The sequence below is a fragment of the Athalia rosae genome, chromosome 1, assembly GCF_917208135.1.
Source record: "Athalia rosae chromosome 1, iyAthRosa1.1, whole genome shotgun sequence".
NCBI lineage: Eukaryota > Metazoa > Arthropoda > Insecta > Hymenoptera > Athaliidae > Athalia > Athalia rosae.
Window position 1 is genome coordinate 1,112,086 of NC_064026.1, and position 22,783 is coordinate 1,134,868.

Sequence of the window (22,783 nt, forward strand, 5' to 3'; positions counted from 1 at the left end):
ACCCGTGACGTCGTCTCGTTGCGGCGTGTTAAATTCCAAACCGAATAATCGCTCGGAGGCTTTAAACCGGGGTAAAAGAGATAAAAAGAGAGAAAGAAAGAATGAAAGAGAGAAAGAAAGAAAGAAAAAATAGTCGGAGAGGAGGCCGTCGCGGTGATCGTCGTCTTCGTCTTCTCGGTTGCGGCGATGCGGCGGTGTGTGTGTGCCAAATTTGGGTGGCACACGGATTCGCCAACCTACTGACACACTATCGGCACATCTGTCAAGTCCGCTCGCGCGGTTGAAAGAAAACTAGGCAACCCGGTGATGGTTTTACACCACGGTATCACCTGTACGTGCAACCTCCATGTGTACATAAATAATATATGTATAAAACAATGTAGGTATATAATACATACGACGCCGGCGTACCGTCGACTTCTGTCCCGTTTGCACTTGAAATGACGTAACTGCAGCAATTGCGACAAAGAGACGCTGCTTCGTCTCTTCTTTTGTCGTACATTCGTATATTATATGTATGTGTATACCTACGTGTGCAAAAGATCTTTTCACTCGTCGTCGTGAATCTAACAGTCATCTTTTCTTCTTGTCTTACCCCGCGCACGGTAAACGCGTGCGTCGCTTATGTATTTCGCACCCGCAGCCGCGATCGCCTACGTGTGCGCTAACGTCGTTAGGAAAATCCCCCCCGGCAATGATAAATAATAAAGAAAATAAAAAATTCCCATCGATCTAAGCGAGTTTGTCATTTTTTCCCCCGCACACATTGTTTCTAGTATACAGATTGAACCCGTACAGCGGATGACGCGCGGTACACGTGCAGCTTTTTTTTACTCGTTCATTCAATTTTTCCTTTTAATTTATCGAGGAATGTTCATAGATGGGAACAGAAAAATTCGTCGTTCATGTATTAGTAGGTGTGCTTACGTATAATAAATATCGTCTCGCATTCCCGTTATCGCGTTCTGTTTCCGTTTCTTCTCTTTTTTTTTTTTCTTTACATTTTTTCCTCGGTGAATGAGTCGAGCTCCGGGGTGTCCTAGAGACACAATTATTGTCGAACGGAAGAAAGATCACGCGATTTTGACAGAAAAAAAAATTCAGAAAATATCATAAAACTGACCAGGTGAATCCGAATGTAATACGCACACGCATTGCGAGTATTACGCGCGTACGCGTAATACATGGATATGAGAAGATCGACCGTTCGGTAAATTTCAAAGCAAGGAATGATGATCGTTTTGGCAGATGCGCCCCCCTTAAAAATATCCGTTAACTTTTCAAAATATACCGTATACCCCGCATATAGGCATACGTACTATTGCCACCTCTTCGTCATCTCCAGCATCTCGAAAGAATACCACGGACACACGTGTCTCTCGTTAACGGTACCAGGTGTATTTTATATTTTATAATGTCTTGAGAAAACTTCGTCAACTGGTCATCGTTGCGCCGTCGTCATTAGCTGTCCAGATTTGGGAACACCATCGAAAGGATTCCGGCGTCGGATACCCACCTGATTTTCCATTCACCTAATTACGTCGCTCGTATATAGAAGGGAAAAGAATCCGTTCGTTTTCTCCATCTTATTATTTTCTAACAATTTTCTTTTCCCTCCACTCCGTTTCACAGCCGGTGGATGGTGTCCGGTATGAGCCAGAGGTGGGCGGTGTATTTGTGACTCAGAAACGCATTTATAGTCTCCTTACTCGCTTTGAGTCTGGTGAATCACACGCCGGTTATTCGGGTCATAAAGAGCCGACGAATATTCAGAACCAATTTGTACGTTCTTTCTTTCAGGTATAATTCAAACAGGTGAATGCATTTCCGTACAGACGTATACATACGTAGTACTTACCTCCCAAGGTATTTCCAGCGCGTAATTTGGGCTGATTTCAACCGTTGCTCGGTATGAATTCATCGAAAATCTTAATGCATAGGGTGAATTCGCGTAAATGATTACTTCTTACCGAATCATATCGCGACATCGGATGATCGCATTCGATGCACATACGTACCGCGAATATGCATATGTCGTGTACATAACACGTTCTCGATACATACGATATTATGCGATGCAATACCAAGCGGGTTGACCCGCCTGCACCGATGCTCCGACGTGTGTTTCGAGCCGCACGAAATGTGTTGTTCGGTAAAAAGTGATTGGCGTCTGGCAAAGATTGAGAATACCGATGACGTTACGTCATCGAAATACCGCGCCACCGATCGTGCTTTTGACATTTACGCGTGGATTTGTGTTTAGTTTTGAATTTTTTTTTTTCTTTCTCAATTATAACCATTCAAAATTTCTCTTCGATTTTTATTTTCAATCAGCGCGAAGCTTTCGGTTAATTTTGCTTCTCCGCTTCTTTTTCCCCCCCCTATATTTTCTGCGTCGTTCGCATTCTACGATACCGCGCGGATGTGAGTTTGGGTAAATTTATAATGCACGGTGTACAAAGCTTTTCTCCTATAAGTCGAAAGTATTTCACAAGAAACTGAGCAATTTGAAGGTTGTGTGGCCTTACTTTCTAACCCAATTCCGCAGTCAGTCCCGCGCCTGCCACTGGTGGTATTAGGCAATTCTATCGGCCGATACTGGGTCTAGGTCTTTTCTGATCGTGGAATAATAGTTTCCTATTGCTACATATGCCTATGTATATTCGAGTACACTCTCCTTCTGTTTGAAATTAATTTCCAGTACGCGGTGTCTTTCTCATTTTCTTGTCACAACTCTCCTTATCGAATGACGAGGCAAGAAACCGCGTCCGCTTTGTCTTCCAAAAGTTCATTTTATTTTTTATTTTTTTTTTTTTTTTCATATACTCCGAACTCCGCGCTAGGGGAGAACAAAAAATTGACAAACAGGGTCTTCAACCTCGTTGAGTTTTGACTCATCCGATCTCGTTCTCTCAAAAGAAAAATCTGAAAATATAGGAATGAAAAGAAATGGAAACCGTGGAGCGAACAGCTAAGGGAGGAGACCGTACGGCTAGACTAATCTCGGCCTGCGAGAAAATCAATTCTCCGCCAGGGTTTTCAGACATGCCAAACGAGACTACGGAGATCTGAAATTTCAGATGTCTGAAAAATTCCCAATGTCAAGAGACTCGTATTTTCTTTGTTCGCTCGTACGTAGTAAAATTGATCTTAAATATTTAGGTACTGCACGTAATCTAATGTTCAACTATTTATTACAAAACGTGACGATCGTTCGGCAACAAAAACTTGTAAAAAAAAATATGCAGGCACGCGGAATGTTGAATTAAGACAACGTGTCTAGAAGAGAAGAAAAAAAAAAACTTTGAAATTAGCGCGACATGGAATTGGAGCTAGAATTCGAGCCTTGAAAAATTAAAGCCTGGTAGAATCGAATTAGTTTGAAAAAAATTTGGAACAATAAAAAACCTGGGGGGGGGCGGGGGATAACTCCACCTTGAGGAGAGGGGAAAAAAGTATTTCAAAAGTTTCTCGATCCGCTGATGTTACGCGTTTAGAGCGGTGAAGATGTAATTTGTATAAAAGCGCAATAAATTTAAGTACCGAAGAGCGGATTATAACTCCGAGGTGGCGAATAATACTGTCCATTAATACGGTGTGAAATACACGTCGTTAGTACCCGAGGTACACAGAGGATCACAGGCCTATTAGGACCCCTGCGGGCACACGGTGAATAAAAAAATTAGAAACTTAGAACACGGAATATGCTGTCGGGACATGAGGAGCTGGTAAAAATGAAAAGGAAAAAAAAAAAATTAACTTGAAAAAATAAGTAGTTGGTTTCGTAATTCTAACCATTACAACGAAACATAATCAGCTGATACTTCGTAACCGATGTGTTAGCGTGTAATTATCCTCGGTAGTTACTTTTAAACGCGAACGCTGACGGATAAAAGGAATTAGATCATCCGAGATTTATCTCATCAGGTGGATATCGCAGCCTAAATTTTATCAGGTCAGAGAAAAGTTCCTAACTATCTTAATCTCGTATAGTGGTAGCCGTCATTTATGCAAATTCGTTTAAATTGGGAATCGATAATCTGCAGTTCGATTGCCATACTGCTGCTGCTGCTGCTGCTGCTGCTGCAGACGTGGGTAGACGTGACCTGAAATTTTTTGGCAAATTGTTCGGTGCTCTTGTACGGAGTATTTATTGAATTTTATTACGTTTTGGTCGTATGTAACATCCTCTCCGGCACAACTTGCGAGGACGTCCGCAGAAAAACTGATTAGCACTTCTAATTTATAGAATTAGAGCCGGGAGTGTGAGATTCGATTTGCGTGCTCCACGACAAGCGAGAGGATTACGACGAACGCGAAGAGAAAGGAAAAAAACTCGTACCTCTATACTATTTGAAAATAATTGCGATAAAAAATGATACGCTCTACACGGTGTTCGTTTTAGAGATCTATTCCGCGAATTGAATTCTAATAGTTGTTACAACAAACGTGCGTTGAAAAAATGAAAAGTTGTAATTCTACGTACATTATTTCGCACGAAATCGTTTTACCAATATGATGACGTTTGGTGGGTGACCTTGTGCCAAATTGTACCTACTTCATTCTTTGCTATCAGGGCCGCGTACTTGTCGCTGTCGCGTATCCCCAACTTTTATACTCATGTGTAACGATGCCGGTGCTGCAGGTGCCCACGATATGATCCGCCTTCGATCATCCGTTCGCCGATCTTTTTTTTTCATTTTTCTTCCACCTCCACTTTCAATACCTATGGGTACGCAACGCAGCAACTTACATTCACCGTGGGATTCTTATCGCCTTGCACTAATAAGTAAAAGTTGTAAAATAAAATAATATCATTAGAAATCCGTTCTTTTTTTTTTCGTTCTTTCTCCGCTTCAACTTTCCTGATGCCAATTTCACACACGTACGTTATACATGGTGTAGAGGTGGTACAGCATACCTATAACACCCGGAAGCCGAACTGAGCCGCGACGAATTCCTATACAGGCTGCCAGGGAAGGGATAAAAGACTCGATTGAAAGACAACTGGGAATGAGAATGCCGAATATTTTATCCCGTATACCTGCGTGTGTTGAATTAGACCAATTATTTATTTATTTTTAGTTTTATTTTTTTCTCGTTTCTTCAATTTCGTTAAACACATGATCTTGTTGTAATCGCAATTATACAGCAAAAGGAGAAGATGGTTGCGTAAGTCGTCGCTGCCGCTGCAACTCTCTGAAAATGCTGCATGGAACCCGGCAGTAATTTGATTCTGATTTAAATAACCCGCTATGCATAGAGAAACCCGGTCGCGTCCTCGTTTCAGGTATTTTATACATGTACGTCACATGTGTGTGTGTGGAAAAATCTAAAAAGTTTGTTTCTAGCAAAAGAGAGAGAAAGACGAAAATCTTGCAACATAAATTTTTCGTCATTCACACGTTGCAGCTGAAAAAAGCGGATGTTGGATGAATATCGCAGTTGGAGAAAAACGGAAAATTTCCGTCATTTTTCTGAAAAAACTTTTCTCTCGTCTTGGTTCTCTTGAACGGTGTATCGATACGTGATGGAACGACGTCGATCGGCGTCCGGTCAACGCGGAGAACGATTATAAAGTCGTCCGAGCTAAGAGCACCCCGGCGATGGTGTTGCAGGCAGTCGAGCGTCGACGCTCACTTCTAGGATTACCGCTTCGCTATTTTCACGTGTGTGTTAAACCACACGTATAATACACCGTGTACGCCGCAAAGGTGTAGCTACGGTGCGGCGTGTGTACGATTGTGGTTGGCAAAGGCACGAGCACACCGCCAGGTAAAACTGCCACAAGGTTGACATCAAGCGCTAGTGAAAGCGGCCACGCAGCTGGCATAAAATCAAAGATCACAAGTCCAAAGCTGTGCCTTTACAGACTACGTTTATCACCTTCGCGTTCAACTTCCTTCGATCGCCGTTGCGATATCTTTTTTTCTAACTTTATTTTTCACCTTTTTCTTCCTGCGACGATCATCGACGCTATAAGTGGACCAAATCTCATGCTCTTTATATTGTTCGCTAATTCGCGTGTGTGGGTCGCGCCTATTATTGGCTTCTGTAAATGGAATTACATTTGGACACGGCATTTCTATAGTCTATTTATAAAATTTATCTTATAACTCGTACAACTCCGCCTATAATTCTTACTAACTCCTGCGAATATATCGAAGAGTGGAAGCTACGATGGAATTTTAATTGCAGACGATTTGATCGCGAAATTAATTGGCCGCGATCCTTAAACGTAAGAATGTTATGATTTAAAATTAGAAGAATCGTTTTCAGGTCGGACGGTGTGGGACATACTTGAATAATTCACTCCTCAAAATCTACTCTATTTCCAATATTTCATGCCTTTTTCGGTTACGCCCTTTCGGTTCGTTTACTTTCTGATGATAGAAAACGATTTTCACCCGCCCCGGGAATTATAAAAACTGAGAGCTTATCGCTGCTGAAGGAATTTATTTCGCGAGTCCCCGAAGCTCGAAACTATGAAAGCTGGTCACGAGTAGAGTAGAGATATAGAGTGAATTCTGGCCCCCGCCCCATCTGCTGCAGTGCTTATACCACTGCGACGGCGTTTTGGCATGACTTCGAGGATTGTTATTGATTGAGTACTAATTAGAGGAAATGTAGCGGTGAATCACGCAACGTCAAATATACAATCCTTGAAATTAACTGACATTGGTCAACCGCTGGCAAACAATCCGAATGATCGTACGAAGGTAACGGTAAATAATATCTCGACTGTCAAAACTCGAAATAATCTTATCGTTGGTCCCTCGAACCGTTCCGAAAAAATACCATATAATTTTCATCGTTACGATTATCCTCGGATTTTGAGGATTTTCCGACACGTTTTATTTTTTTTCACCTGGGTACGCGATCAATTGAGAGTCGGATCGTGTTTATAGCAGCGGCACAGTCTGCGTATAATATACGGTAAATGTTAAATTTCTCTGGTCTCCCTTCACGTAACTTTCATATCCCATTCTCTCGGTATTCGACAGCTTTTTGGTAAGAGTGTGGCATGGCCCGGTTCTGCCGCTGCTGTAATGCGTGACGAAAAAAGTCGGGGGATAGGAGAGAACTCCGCGCGAAAAGTCGTCGTGAAATCGTGAGGAATTCTCGATAGAAATATTACAGTTTCATCCGTGTAGAATCGGTCTAGTTTTTTTTTTTTTTTTTTTTAATAAAATTCTTTTTATCGTAATTTGAATCTCGGAAATAGATAGAAAAGTTGGACGGGCAAATTATGAGAATCGTTGTTGGCTCATCGCGTGTCTCGACTTCGTTTCGGAGCTCAGGGGTGGAGGAGCAGCCATCTTTAGTTTACTCGTTCCGCAAGAACGATTTGGAATTGCTTTCCTGCAAACTGGAGATGGGGACAACGAAGTGAGAAGCTGCGAAGCATCGGGTGCTGCGGATACATGTATACCTATATACACGTATACCTACCTGTGTATTATATATACGAGCGACATAAAATCCCTTTCCGCCCACTCCCCTGGGACAAAGTAGCTCGCTAAAGATTTGAGAGGAAAAAAGGGAGGAAAAATGAAAGCGAAATAAAAATAAATAACAACCCTTCGCGATTTTCTTCTCGAGGGAATACCTTCGTCCTTTATAGGTATCCTCGTAGTATTGTAAATATATTAAGAGATTCCAGAGGCAATTATTATTTCCGATTGCGCAACCTAACAAGCCTTGGCTTTATAAAAGAACACGACGATTGTATGCAGATCATCGTGACATCGAGCGAACGGCAGATGATCCGTAAAAAGATATCTAGTGACGCGTATCTGTCGCACTAGAGTTATTATATCAATCGTATACATTATGTGATTCATCTGCAGTTACGCAACGTTTGAAAAAAAATAGACCGACCGATTCCTACTGAAATATCGAATGACGATCAACGCCGTTGATCCACGTCGTTGCGAGGCATACACGGACGGAAATTTTTTACCCTTCCGGTCGCTAAAATTCATACCGGATGGGATTTCCCTGCCTCTAAAGTCGTCGTCGCGCAATATCCTAACAATTTACACGAGTAATTCAGTTTCCTGCCCGTCATGCTCAGTTCTTGTAATTATATAAAACTATAAAAGGATCATATGTTATACGCGAGCGAATGACGTTCGGACGTTGTAGGTATGCGATTATTTATTTTACATCCATATACGTTGAATACCGACGCGGTCGTTCATCGACTACCCGGAAATGCAGCTTGTCGCGATTCATATTTATTATTTATCAATTGTATGACAAATTTGCATGCACATGTATAGGTGTACGCTATATCTCGACCAAAAAAATTTATTAAAGATACTGCCGAGTCCGTGAAATACGAATTTCCAATACAGTAATTAATTTTAGAATTTGTCGTCGTATCCCGGTAATACGGATCGAATGATCGTGATCGTAAGAAATTTATATCTATTCAGTATCTATAAATTGATAAGCGGGCACGGTATACGTTTACCCTGATTGAATTGGATGTAGATTTATATTTCTGAGAGATATGTACACACCCGAAGATAAAACTGGCGTGGTATTTATTTTTTCTTGCCTCTACCTTTCATAAAACCAGTGTTACTCTTGGTTAAACAGAAGCGAATGGGGCATTCAATGCAAATACCGAAAATAATACCTGTTACGAATCCGAATCGATTTCATGAGCAAACGGTTTACCGCGGTGACGATGTCAAATCGTAAAGAAAAAGGAGAATAATAAAGAAATTGGTGGAAAATCGCAAATCCGGCCGAACGATGTGAGCCAATATCTGAGAATTGGAAAATGAAATGGGTTCCATGAGGCTAAAGCCGTAAGAGGGAATTTTATGCGGCTTCAGATTGAATCTGCGTCTCGTGGGAGTCGCGCCACCTCCACAAAGTTCGCATTTCATCCGAAGAAATGAGCCAGTAATTGCATTTCTTCTCTTCCTCTGACATTCTTTAATTCCATCAGTCACCGTGTGAAATTATACGTGATACATTTTCTTTTTCAAACGAGTTCCAAGGAAACACCTGTGCGCTGAATTCTCTCTCGAGATTTATCGAGACATATTTGCTTATCGTTCACTTTCGTGACGCGAATGACGATTCGTTTGATTCTTCTTTTAATGCGATTATGTATACACTCATTCTCATACCCGTCGAACGATAACAATTCAGAGTTTTATGCGCGTCAAAATTAACACGCTGATCGCGCAATGCCCAGAAAAGATTGGCGACGAATAGTTTTTCGATCGCTGAAAATGTTTAGGTGTAGTAAAACATATCTCAAGATCTATCGACGTTTCACGTTGTAATGCTCACAGAAAATTACTGATGTATAGATATTTTAGTCGTACGTAGATTTTACCAGTGATGTACAGTCGAATAGATTTTCTAATTACGCGTGGCTCATATCCTATTTTTTCTTTCTAATTGCAGCAACTCTGCTTTCCGTCGTCACAATCCAGCCATGGAACAGCGGGATTTACATTCAGCCTTTCCGGCAATCAGGACATCGAGGGCCCACAGGGCAGTTTTGAATGCATACAACAGACCGGATCCAAGTAAGTTAATTTGAGAAATAATTTATTGAGACATCCCTTTCTTGTCATTAGCAACTGGCCGATAACTTATTCATTCGATATCCGTTTTGTCGCAGGAGTTTGGAAAGCCTTGGTACGCTGCCATGTAAAATGCGCATACAGGCGAAGGATGACGTGTACGAGGCAACCAGGCATCGCATGGCTGTTGCCGAAGAAAATCACAAAAACAAATGGTGAGTACATTTATGGTCGATAATTTCCAATCGCGGCTATGTAAGATTATCGAATGATATACAAACAAATAATTGACGTTGTGATAAAGGCCGACTTTACCGTACATTTATTTGTAATTACCACACTTCCGTCGATGGATGGTTAATTGCATAAATGTTAATTGCTTTGGACTGTGTGTAATGTCAATTTTCTAGACAATGCATAATACATATTTACAATACCGATGTCCAGGATTCTATTGATACCGCACTCTTCTAAGAGTTAATTTGTTCAGCGACGTCACTGTCAAGGCTACAAGTGTCTGATTCGCATGTGTAGCTGGCAGATTTCAGTACTGCATATGTATATCCTGACAATCGGAATGGCTATAACAATACGTAGATAGCTGGAAATATTTTTTTCAACCCTTACTAATATTCCAAACGGTCTTCGACATCATAATTATTTCATTTATCTCATATCTGCGAGGCAGACTCTGTTATAACAGTGCCATTTGTTTGTCCGAATTCTTTTTCTATCGAAAAGTCAAAATATCTAGAGTTATCGGAAGGTCAGACTAAGATGTTGGTAAAACAACGTCATAATTACAGAATTAGATTTGTCAGGAATGTTTGATTGTATTTTATTTTAATTTATGAACATTTTCCATTTGCAGTACACGAGTAATAAAAGCAAATGGGCCAGACATCGGACGGAAGGTCAAAGTCAAAGTAAAAGTCGGGTCGGGAAGAACTATTCCACCATCAGCACCCCCCAGGGCAAGAGAACCACCAATGACTGTATCAAACCCCTCCAACATCATACCGCCATCATCTACTACTCAATCTCGCCTTTCTTCGTACAAACCTACCCCTAGCAACAATGCAGCCCCTGCAGCTCGTGCTCAACCTGAGAAAAAAATGTCCGATATCATGCGAAGACCTCTGAAGTAAGGAGATTTACCTATATCCATGATGAATGAATTCAATTCAGTAATTATCAAAATATTAGCAGCTGAATTCTCATTCCAAATTGTAAGGAGGCCAGTAGGTCTTTGATCAATTATTTGCATAGCCAAGAGCATAAGAAACAGATTACGTTGAACCATATTTTCCATAGATAGTTTATGGCAGATGTTGATGATACCGAATATTTACAATCCATTAATTTCTCATTTTATTTACGTTTTGCCAACAGAGAAAGACTTATACACCTCCTTGCTTTGAGGCCATACAAGAAGCCCGAGTTGCACGAGCGCATCCACAGAGGTATTAAATAAAGCTGTATTATTACATAACTTTCATGTTGTAAAGTAAATATCAAAAGCTTTGTGTGTACTTTCATAATACATCAGGTTTAGTTGAAGAAGGCTTTTCGCCTTACACTCTACTACGTCTAAAGCACTCTCAATATCACACAGATTCGAAAGCATTTGAGATCATTCTGACGTGATGAAATACAAGTAACTTTCCTTTTCCAGAGGGTGTGAGAGATCGAGAGAAGAGTATAATTTCAACGGTGCTCAAGCAGGTAGCTTACATGCGGGACAATACTTATCACTTACAGCGGCATGTATGGAATGACGTTCAGGAAGATTGGCTTTTTTACACCGAACAAGAAAAGGCAATGCTTAAACGCCGTAAGCCACAGAATCTGACCCCGCCGGGTTCCAGCGACGGTGGATCTTGTGGTAATTACTGTTTGACTCGCCAATATATACACAATTGTTACGCATGGCCTTCAGGATCATTGTCGGCGACCGCTTTACCCACTACGAAACTCAAATAATTGAAAAATTAGGGACATTTGCCGAAAATACCTGTGCACATAAATTTAACGATTCTCCGATAATCCAAGCATGTTTCACAATTATTTTGTTCTCGTAACGAGAGTATTGCGAACGAGGCAAAAAAATTCCTCAGATGGCAAATGATCGGAGAGATTAATTACTCTTATTATTTGGTTTCAACAGGTAGCGGCCAATCGCCGAACTCTACTCATCCGGGATCACCACCAGGTATAACGGCACCACCTCCAAGTATAATGAGCTCGAAGAGACCAGGGTACTTCCAAGGTAACGACGGTCTCCCGACCAAGAAACCCCGGATATCTCACTACCGTAAAACAGAAACCAGTAGTTCTGCGACAACCAGTAATTCAACGACTCCTGCTGACAACGGAAGGACAACAGGTGGTGGTGTAGTTGGTGGTGGTAATGGTGGTAACAACGGCTGGGACCAGAGGCAACAACGCGAACGGGATTATCGTGCCGAGAGAACAAACAGTGAAGTGCTTCGAGGCAGCTATGGTGCCAGCAAATCGTGCCTGACACCGTCCAGTGACTGTGAGGAAGTTCATAGCGCGCATAGCAATCTAAACAGCCATAATTCGCATAGTAGTCTAACCCATAATAACGTTTTAAATAACCATAATGGTAACAGTAACAAATCGAGCAGTGGTGATATTGGTGTTGTGAATTTTGTGCGAGGGAGTGGTTCGAGCTTCGGGGGCAGCCCAAGTGCGAGTGACAGGCGAGATCGAGATGACCGAGGGAGAGAAAAAGAAAGGGAAAGGGAGCGTGAGAGGGAACGGGAAAGGGAGAGGGAACGAGAGAGAGAAAGGGAGCGGGAGAGGGAACGGGAGAGAGAAAGGGAGCGTGAAAGAGAACGAGAGAGAAGTGTAAATAGTGGCTCTTGTAATTTCGAAGTTACGACTCACAGTGGCAATAGTTACACCGGAAATACAAGTGGCAAATCAGGGCATGTTGACTCCACAACTGGTCGTGGATCACCACCGAGATCGGATACCAAGACCTCTGAATACCCGGACTACCTCACGTAAGAAGCATTTGATCTAATCGTTTCATTACCAGACTGATCTAATCCTCGACTAAGTTCTGATACACTTACATGCCAATTATTTGTGCTCTGTACCCTCAGTTACGTTCGTGTATTTAATAATTTGATACCTCTGATTGAGTCTAATCCGAATGTGTTTTATTTTCTGTATACCCGTCGAACAATAGGTACTACACGACAATCAGCAGCAACGAGCAAAGAAAACGTTACAAGGCAGAGTTCAACGCGGACTATGAAGAGTACAGGCGCTTACACACACAGATGGCCAAGGTTTCGAGGCGATTTGCTCAGCTCGAGGAACTATTAAAGAAAGAGAGTAAAGCTGGAAACGAAGCTAGATACTTGGTTAGTTTACTTGAATTTTATGAATACCCCAAAACTTCCTGTTCTCTGTTGTCACAATCGTAGCTTGGAAAATGAGTGTGTCTTTACATATAGTCGTAATTTTATGTGCAGGAAATCAAGAGTCAAATTGTGTCCGAGTATAACGACACCAAAAATGATTCGATTCATCAGCAGACCAAAAGGCAATTTCACTATCTCCACGACAAACTGAGTCATATAAAGCGACTGGTTCTCGAATACGATTCTCAAAATGGCAGTGGGGGTGGAGGAAGTATGCACTACTGACACAAGGTGAAACGCTCACCCTTCCTACTCTTCTCGGTTGTTAATACGCTGCTGTCGACGTTATTGCCAAGTGTGCATTTTCTCGGCAAACTCCAAGGTTAACTAAAATTGTTCCTGACGAGACGTCCCCTGAAGATACCGCAGGGCGGTTTGAGCTGAAACATGAAATCAGCTCGACTTACCCCCGGAATGCTCATTACTTTCATATTTGATCTAACAATAAAGCAAAGGCCATAGATTCTGCTCAACTGTCCATTAAACAGCGGATCCACTCGTATAGGCAATTATGGCAAGGTTTTGATATTCGATTGACAATGAATCTTTGTTAGAACTGGGTACATACTTCACGAAGCAATTACTAAAGCATGGAAGACAATCCTAACATATATTGGGGGAGAGAAGAAAAGAGAGAAAGAGCTTTGTCCTGCATCGAATTAGCTGCGTCAACACGTCCAAGACTGTCCAGAGATACAAAAAATAGTAAGCTATTGACTAATACAGTACGCACGTCCAAAAGTGTCCAGTAGTTATGTGAGCGAGATAGTCTGAGAACGAGGCTAGTGGAAGATTGGAGCATTTCAGCCAAACAAAAAGTTAAAACTTGAAATCTACCAGAGGAACAATCCTTTCAGATTTATCATTCAGACTTACAATTCAGACATTTTTTTTTATATAAAAAAAAATTTTACAAAAAAAAAATATATCAAAAATTTAGGTATTTAACTTTACCATATCAACTTGATCAAAGATCCAAACAATAGCTGACTACTAAAAGTAATCGAGGACCTTCTCGTTGCTTTGTCCTTTTTTTCCTTAACGTTGATGAACTGAAGTGCGGTACATCTGGTAATGACAAGGCTACAGTTCTCCTTTAAGAGAAGAAAATTAGGTAACGGATGAAATCACACAAGAGCTACGCCCTCCACTCCGTATCATGGGATAGAATGATGAAGTTTATATGTAACAAAGTACTTTGACACGACAGACGCTGAAATTCCGAAGCCGCTGGCTCAGCCGCCAAATGCCAAACTAAGAGTTAAAACAAAGTAATCCATTAAACTAATTAGTGAATTCCAAATGGAAGAATTGTCTTAAAAATAAAGAAACATACTCGGAATCTCTTGAATCCGCCTGAGGAAAAGGGAAATCAACGATTGACTAATACAAATAAGAACAAAGCTTGTGATTTGTGTCCAGAATGTGTATATTGAGTAATATAAATATTTTAATAATTTTAACGATAGTAAGTAATAAATAATAATATTAAATTTAATTCATAACAACCTTGGAAAAAAACAAAAAAAAATAATAATATCAGCTTAGTTTAACGATTGATCATTTGATGATGTATATGTACAGGCAAACCGTGATGTTTCACTTATAAATTTTACTTTGTTACATAATTATTATTACAACTACTACTATTATCATTATTATCATTATTTTCATTATCATTATTATTATTATTATTATTATTATTATTATTATTATTATTATTATTGTTTGGATAAAAGTTCAGTAGTTGGTATATTTATCACAGAAAACTGGAAGTAAGTGAACGCTGTGATGAACATCGATCACACTTTGTGCCAAATATTAAAGAGTAGACCATTATTTTCAAAGAAATGAGCAAAAAAAGTTTCGAATAGAAGACGAAATTATCAAACCTTTAATTTTGGTTATCAATCATTAATATTCCACTATTGTACGTCCACCTGGTATCATATCTGGGATAAATAGATATAAATTCACTAGAAAAATCTGTCCGGATACCAACATCACAGGGTGTTACTTTTGTGTCGTTCTATGTGCATCCAAAGTATTTACTCTCTTCTCTGGTGTTCTGTGGTATTATAGGGACGCAGGCCCACAATAAGATAATACGCAAGATAGATACAAATGACAAAATAGTTTTCAAGGGTAAGCTGGCCTTTCTTTCATTGTGTTGTCAGAATTGTGAAGTGCTCCTTATTTTTATCTAGCTAATATAGCTGGTTGTGAAGGAAAATCGTTTTTGGAAACTTTGAAAATGTTTTGACATTTCAATTTGTTGAAGATTTTCCGGTTTTCTACACTCATTTTTTTGTTGATTTTATTATATTTTATTTATAGAATTTCCCGAGGTTGTCAGAACCTGTGTACATATGTCACGTATACAATGAATTATTACAAAATATCCAATACCAGTGTTGATTGGAATCAGAACCTTTTTTGCTAATTTATAATATTACTTGATTGTAACATTGAAAACAGCTGAATCAAATTATTGACTGTGTTTCTACGTTTAATTTCACTTTTACGATTGTCATGTAAATGACAATCATCATGTGTACGGCCAGCTTAGCCTAGTAAGCTTTACGAATAACGACGATGATTACAAAAGAGAAATGTTACGTTACTCAAATTTTAGTATGTTAAATAATGGTGTTTACGTTTTAATTAAACAAAAACAAAGGTAAAAAAAAACCAATGTTATATTGAGATGCTGCTACATCACAAAAATTTGACGTTTGTTATACTATTTTATTACGGCAGTGTCTGCTCAATACCCAATTCAGAGGATAATTGACTTAAGAAATGTCGAAAATCTTTTTTTTTCATACCGTAGAGCAAACAATGAAATCGCATGAAAATGTATGGCACAGTGCTTTAACGTGTGTACAGAGTAATAAATGAATTCAAACGATGAGAAAAAATTGAAAAAAAAAAATAAAATAAGTAAAAAAAAAACATTTAACGAAATTGAGTTCGCTCATAACGTTATTGATAAAAATATATAAAAAAATAAACAACAAAAAGAAAAACGACGGAAGAACTACAATATATGTATCAGTCACCAAGTGTATATGGGAGAAAAACAGCAAAAAATACAAATTAAAAAAAAAAAATTAAATAATAATAATAAAATAAATAAATAAATAAACAAAGTAAACAATAATGGGTGCATAATAATATATTCTCTTGAAGGGTTACTTTAATTCGTAATTTTTGCATTGCAAGTTAATAAAACACTATTGAAACAAGAAAATATCGTCTTTGATTTATCTACAACTGTACATCTATCTTTTCAATAAGGAATCGTGCTTTGCGAAAGGGATTTTAACTACAGCGCGTTACTCGATTTATTTATTTATTTTTTTTTTTTTCTCTTCATATGTCTCGACTCTGACGTAAATTGCGATCGACGGATCCCTCAAAATTTCCGAAGATATTTCTATAATAAATTCGCTAGTCAACACCTACGACACTGTGTCATACATGGTAATTATAGGCTTTGAAAGATCGATCTTAATAAATAAACTAGTTACCACAATTACACATACCCTGTACCAGTCAACACTCATCGCAACCCGTTTGTACAACGAATGATCCGGGCAGCTTTAAAACCGACGAGTAAAAAGTAAAAAACAAGATCAGAATTCGGAATCAGTACTGTAGATTATTTCGTATTACATTATTAGGATTATTATAACTATTACCATTATTAGATCATTATTGTTATTATACGGGATAAAGCGGCACAACTCCGGTAGCTTGGAACAAATTGATGAGAAAAACAGTGATAATTAAATACCTGATACAATGGCGCGTCGTCTGTAAAAGAAAGCAAGAAGAAGAGAAAATGATCTTCCGAAAGGATATAGTTTGACACGTTCAACGTTTGCTAAAATTTATTTTCGTTTCTCGACCAAAAATCGAATTATCTTCTAATATTTTTTCTCCAGTATACCATTATTGTTACCATTATTAAAGCGCTGCTAGCACAGGGCATCATCGAATCGGGTAGAATTTTCTATACTTGAAACGTGTTCAATTTTTGAAATGCTGTCCTCCGGATGTTATGTCTATTCGAAAAAGCCACGAAAAGTCGTACAACTTCGTTAAAATCGAAAATAAATGAAAAGTTTTAGTGTTTAATAATATCTATAACTATATCACTGTTGTGTTTTTGAATACGGTTTAGTTTTCGGCATCTATAAATTAGGTACTATTATAAAATGCAAATTTTCTTAGACAAATGATCAAGTGCTAATTTTTAGAGACAGAATCTTAGAAGTTATGATGCGATTGCGCGTATTGCACAGACAATTAAACAAAAATATGAAGCGTACCAGAAAATGAGAGTACCGTGGTTTGTCATTTCGTTTATCACAAAATATAAACGAAATGATATTTTATCAATATATTCCGACCACCAAGACTTCTGAAAAATTCGAACCCGAATTTCATCACAATAATCGAAATATGATCGATAACATATACATATTAAATATAAAATGAATTATATATTATTCAAATATCACTTATATTCAATTCAGATATTGTTTTTCTGTGCGTGTGATGTCGGTTTTCCTCATTAGAATTCCGTGTAGAGAGAAAAAAAAGTAATTGCAAAATAGGGGAGGACAGGGGTGTGCTGGTGCGTGCCATTGGTGTTATTATGTCTCTGACCATTATTGCTATTCATACAGCTATTATCATTATTATTAATCTTCTTCTTATTGTTATTATCATTATTATTATTATCACTGTTATTATTGTGATTATTATTACTTTACCACTACTATATTGGTGTCATTATTTCCGTTATTACATTAAAATGCAAAATTCTACCCTGTACTTTACTCGTCAGACACATTTTATACATAACATTACTAAAATATATTCGTTAAGACTTATAGAACCTATGCATATAATTAGCATTTTAGAATTTTATGTGCCTGAGTTATAAAAGCTCGCTGCATCTAGTGTACCGCGTGTTTAAAACTGAAAACCAGTATATCTTATCGAACGAAAAACGAAACATCAGAAAACCATCGCTCTTCTAACAGTTTCCAAAATTGTTTTTGGATTTCATTCCCTTTTCGAGTTACCGCCATTGACTTGCTTATGATATTGATCTTCCTCTGTGGAACCTTGATGAGAATCCCAATCGAACGAAGAGTTTAATTATTTCCAAAATTGAATCAAAAATAACAAATAATTTGTACATATATATACGTGCCTAATGTATTAAAGTGCCAATATTAATAATCTATATTTCTTTCATTTTTCCAACGTGCGTTATAACGAGTTGTATGTACGTACGTGTAGGGAAATGTTATAATCACTTGAACTCTTCGGTATATTGATATTTTTTGTTCAACTAGTTGAAATTGAAAACGCCTCGTTTACACGTCTCCATTTTTTAATTAGAAAAATTTATCTATTTCTCATGCGTTTTGTGAGAAAACGAATATACGCGGTTCAAGCTCTTAGAATTAAAGGGAGAAAATATTGCTGGCCACAATCAATGAAAATTTGTACATTTTATTTTTATTAATTTATCAAGCTATTTATATGTATTGAATTCGATGTAAATTTCTTGCCACAGTTTTTCCCGTATTATTTTGTAACAAAGAGAGTAATGAAATTTGCGACGATAAAAAATACAAACATAAGTTCTTTGCAAAAATAACTGAAAGTGAGTATTCTTACAGGTACCTATAACGTACAATAAATCGTAAGGGATCATCCACACTCGTAAAAGTGTTGAATTTAGACAATTTCTAGAACGAAAAAATTAGAAATGAAACCATTGAAAGAGGGAAATAAAAATAATGAAAACTGCAATTAGCTAATCTAGATATATCTGATGTAGAAGAATGATGTTTTGATCGTGAGGAATCATTGTGAAGCATTGAAAGAACTGTATGAAATTTGTAGCTTGTAGGTGAATAAAGAAGAGAGTGACAGTGGGAAAAAATAATTGACGAAAACGAACAGCTCGCAACTAGCATGCCCCTTCTGTTAATTTTTTTATAAGTAATTATATAATGTAAATTTTAGTAATAATATGTATATTATTATGATGTACCATTTACCAAGTCAAGTGCATTAAGTAGTTAATAATCCATAGAAAATTGAATGCATGTATACATACTATAGTATTTATGTATACTATACGCGTATTCGGTATATGTATGTTCGATTACGCAGAAAGAACGCAACCGACAGTAGTATACATATGTATAGCAATTACATTGATGCGCGTTCAATTAACGATTATTGGTCGGCAGCTACCCTTTCTGCGTGACCACGGCCAATAATTGTTGCGTGTAAACACTCAAGTCGATATTCCGTACGGGATTATGTGTTTATCAAAACAGCGTTCATTTTTAAAATAAAAAATATTGTTAATTAATTTGCAAAGAATTCAAAGGGAGAATTAAAAAAAAAATTCTATTCCCTCACAAAAAGCAGTTAGATTTTTCAACATCTGTTAATTCTTATCGTCTCCTATTGTTGGTTTCTTATTGGCATTTACCCATACGATCATTTTCTTTGAATTAACCACTGGACGCATGAAATCGAATAAAGAATTGAAATTCTAATCGTATGCCACGATTGCAATTGAATGAATTTTTGCTAGTCGTTAATTCAAAAATGATAATTTCCAATATCTGACTCGCTTAGCCTTTGGAGTTGAACTAGCACAGAACCGAAAAAAACAAAAAAAAAACAATAATTCTCCTAAACATCATAAGTCAAATTGAAAACATAGATACTAGTGACAAGAATTGAAAGGAAGAAAAAAATCTAATTGTAATTATAGTAATGGGTGAAGAAAATACTTATAGGTTTACGTAATTAAAATACCGATATACGTATCGAAGAATGAATGCGATCGTGTGATTTATATTACAAAAAAGGAACTATGCACAACAATTTTATTTATACCCATTTTTCATGGTGGAAAAACAGTGAAATTAAAAAAAGAAATGAACGAACGGAAACAATAAATGCCCGATATATTGTACTATTATATTTTGACTGTGATGCTGTTATATATAAAGATAATATTATATTTATATATAAACACACTTCCTTTCAATGATTGCATTCTGGGGGCGCGGTAGTAATTTTACGAATACGATCATTGTATACGATCTATACGAATGTGAAGACAGATAGAAACACCATTTTTCAATCGAAAGAGAGTATGGGAAAAATTTTTGCTATCACTTCATTTCAACGTTTGCACAAGTGATGACAAGGAAAGAAAAACAATAATCTCAACAATACTTGTAGATGATTTGAACTATTGGTGACTGTGTTTATTGCACGAGCAGATGTCGCATCACCCCGTTTCTCCCCATATTGTTGCTCCCTTCCAATATTCTCTCATTTTTCTTACCCATAGTTATTATTACGTATGATAATAATCGCGTATAAAGTAACGAGAAATCGTATTTTCTCGTAGTGTGCATGACGATGATAAATAATTCACCTGTATGTGTACCAATAACAATATTGATAATAACGCAAGCGAGTAAAAGTGAATGACATATTATATATATATTACCTACACACATATATAAATATATATACCGACCGACTTTTATCTATGACGACTGCATTGCTCCCTGACAATGGCTCGTATATTCATCATATACCTATACCTATATAGTTGTATTTGCAATTATGACCTAAAGTTAATAATTAAATGAATGAATGAATAAAGAAATGAATAAAAAAATTACAAGGATTATATTATTACCATGAGAAGATAATGAAATATTAATCATATACCGGGAGAAAATGATCGCGCGACAGAGGTATAGCAAATATATTTACATTTCACATATGAATCGTAATATAAACCGAACTACAATTCATTTGCCAAATGCACATGTATGTAGATTCTGAAGCGTAATAATCAATCGTACGTTCTTGTACTTATGTCTAGATTATATATGAATTCAAAGAGGTATAATTTATGCAACTACTGAATAACCTTTTGAACAAACAACTCATTTGACAACGAATGGCAGGCCATTGAGGCGCTTCCGCCATGTGAGGTTCATCGATTTTGCGCAAATTTTGTTTAACAGTCGTACGATAATCATTTCTGTTACATCAACCTGGTATATTGAACGCTTCTCGAAAATTTTTCACTCAACATAATCAAAGTACCGAATACATCCGGATTTATATTTGTGCTTCGGTTTTATTTGTATAATTTATTTGCTCGTACGTTGAAACACTTGTAAAAATCGTATAAAACATACAATGAGTACGTTGAAAATGAAAACACACAAAAAAATAATGGGAATTTGAGTTAAAAAAAAAATGTATAAAATTTATTTTAAGCAAAGTAAATGAAAAAAAAACAAAACGAACAAAAAAAGCAAAAAAAAAAAACAAAAAAATTACAAAAAGTAATCACTTACATTATATACTATACGGTTAACAATTATGTACGAGTAAACGATACATGTGGGTTGTGCATAAAAATTATTATAGTACGTACGGCTTTGGGCAGAGGTTCTCGAGATGTTTTATTGTATGTATATGTATGTATATATGCATATACTTACGCAAGAATTTGAATGAATTATTTTGGATTTTTTTATCTAACTAAGTAGGACAATGTCACGGATAATCCACCGGACGTGTGCGGAGATAGTGTGCTTTTTGGTTTAAAATTGTCGGTAGGTCGCCTTATTGATGCGATGATGATGATAATGACAAAATGAAAGAGCAGAATACGCGGCTAAAAATTGGCATATTAAAACGAATAAAAAATAAAGTAACTATATATAATATTAATCTGATATGTATAATATAATATGAAGAATTATGTCTGCTGCAGTTCGAACGATCGGTTGTCTACTTCCACCTACTCATAAAACAAAAAACAGAGAAAAAAAGAAAGAAAGTAAATTGACATGCTTTTCTGTATACTGTGTATAAAAGTAATATAGCAACTGTGCATTAATGACGAGTACGTGTTTTAGAAGTGTCTAACCGATCGAATTATATATATGTTATTATTACGCGTTATAAATATATAAATGATGATGAGATGGGTCCAGAGGCGATTCTTATATATTATTGTAGTATATAGATAAAAAATGATATTGGAAACAGAAAAGAATTGAAAAAAAAAATGACAATTTTTAATACATATTATATATACATGCACAGTGCAGAGCTGTATATAATAGTAGCTGTTTTGTGATATGCGTGTAATCATTTAGTCCAATCCTCGATTTGCTCTACCCAAATCCTCGTGTAATATAGTCTAAGGGCAGCAAGAGCAGCAGCCGATGACTATACCTAATTAAATATTTATTCAAATGACTTGCCAGGCTCATTGCACACTATGTACACCTATATATATTCATATGGTATGAATAATTATACGTGTCTACCCAACGAAAGATTATGTAGATTGATGAGAGCAAGGAATGAAAAAAATGAGATCTATATGTTATCGATTAAAATGAATGAGTTGAATAATTATTGAAGAAAAGTTTCATGAGATATTGATGTATATATTTTAAGTTTGTATTATAACTCCCCACTTAATTTGTATGAAATGAAGATATCATTAAAATAATGATGCAAATAATCGGTGGTCTCTTTTCTTTTACCCTTATATGGAACATTGTGTGCTCTTTTTCCATTCCTTCTATGTTATTCAATATTCACTCCGATTAATATTTACAATCTAACAATAAGTAAAAACTGGTCAAAATGAATTGTTTAAATTGCGTTGAT

The 22,783-nt window shown here is 37.2% G+C and overlaps 1 protein-coding gene across 1 annotated transcript in view; it reads left to right on the forward strand.

Annotated features, from left to right (window-relative positions):
- The window catches only part of LOC105693312 (RNA polymerase II elongation factor Ell), a 56,100-nt gene extending 36,387 nt beyond the window's left edge, over nt 1-19,713 (forward strand). Inside the window, exons 3-10 of the mRNA XM_012413152.3 lie at nt 9,433-9,557; nt 9,653-9,769; nt 10,426-10,698; nt 10,947-11,017; nt 11,230-11,439; nt 11,722-12,586; nt 12,775-12,952; nt 13,064-19,713. Coding sequence (XP_012268575.1) covers nt 9,433-9,557; nt 9,653-9,769; nt 10,426-10,698; nt 10,947-11,017; nt 11,230-11,439; nt 11,722-12,586; nt 12,775-12,952; nt 13,064-13,237 — 2,013 coding nt within the window. The 3' untranslated portion in view covers nt 13,238-19,713. The remainder of the gene's footprint in view (nt 1-9,432; nt 9,558-9,652; nt 9,770-10,425; nt 10,699-10,946; nt 11,018-11,229; nt 11,440-11,721; nt 12,587-12,774; nt 12,953-13,063) is intronic.
- Nucleotides 19,714-22,783: the final 3,070 nt, after the last annotated feature.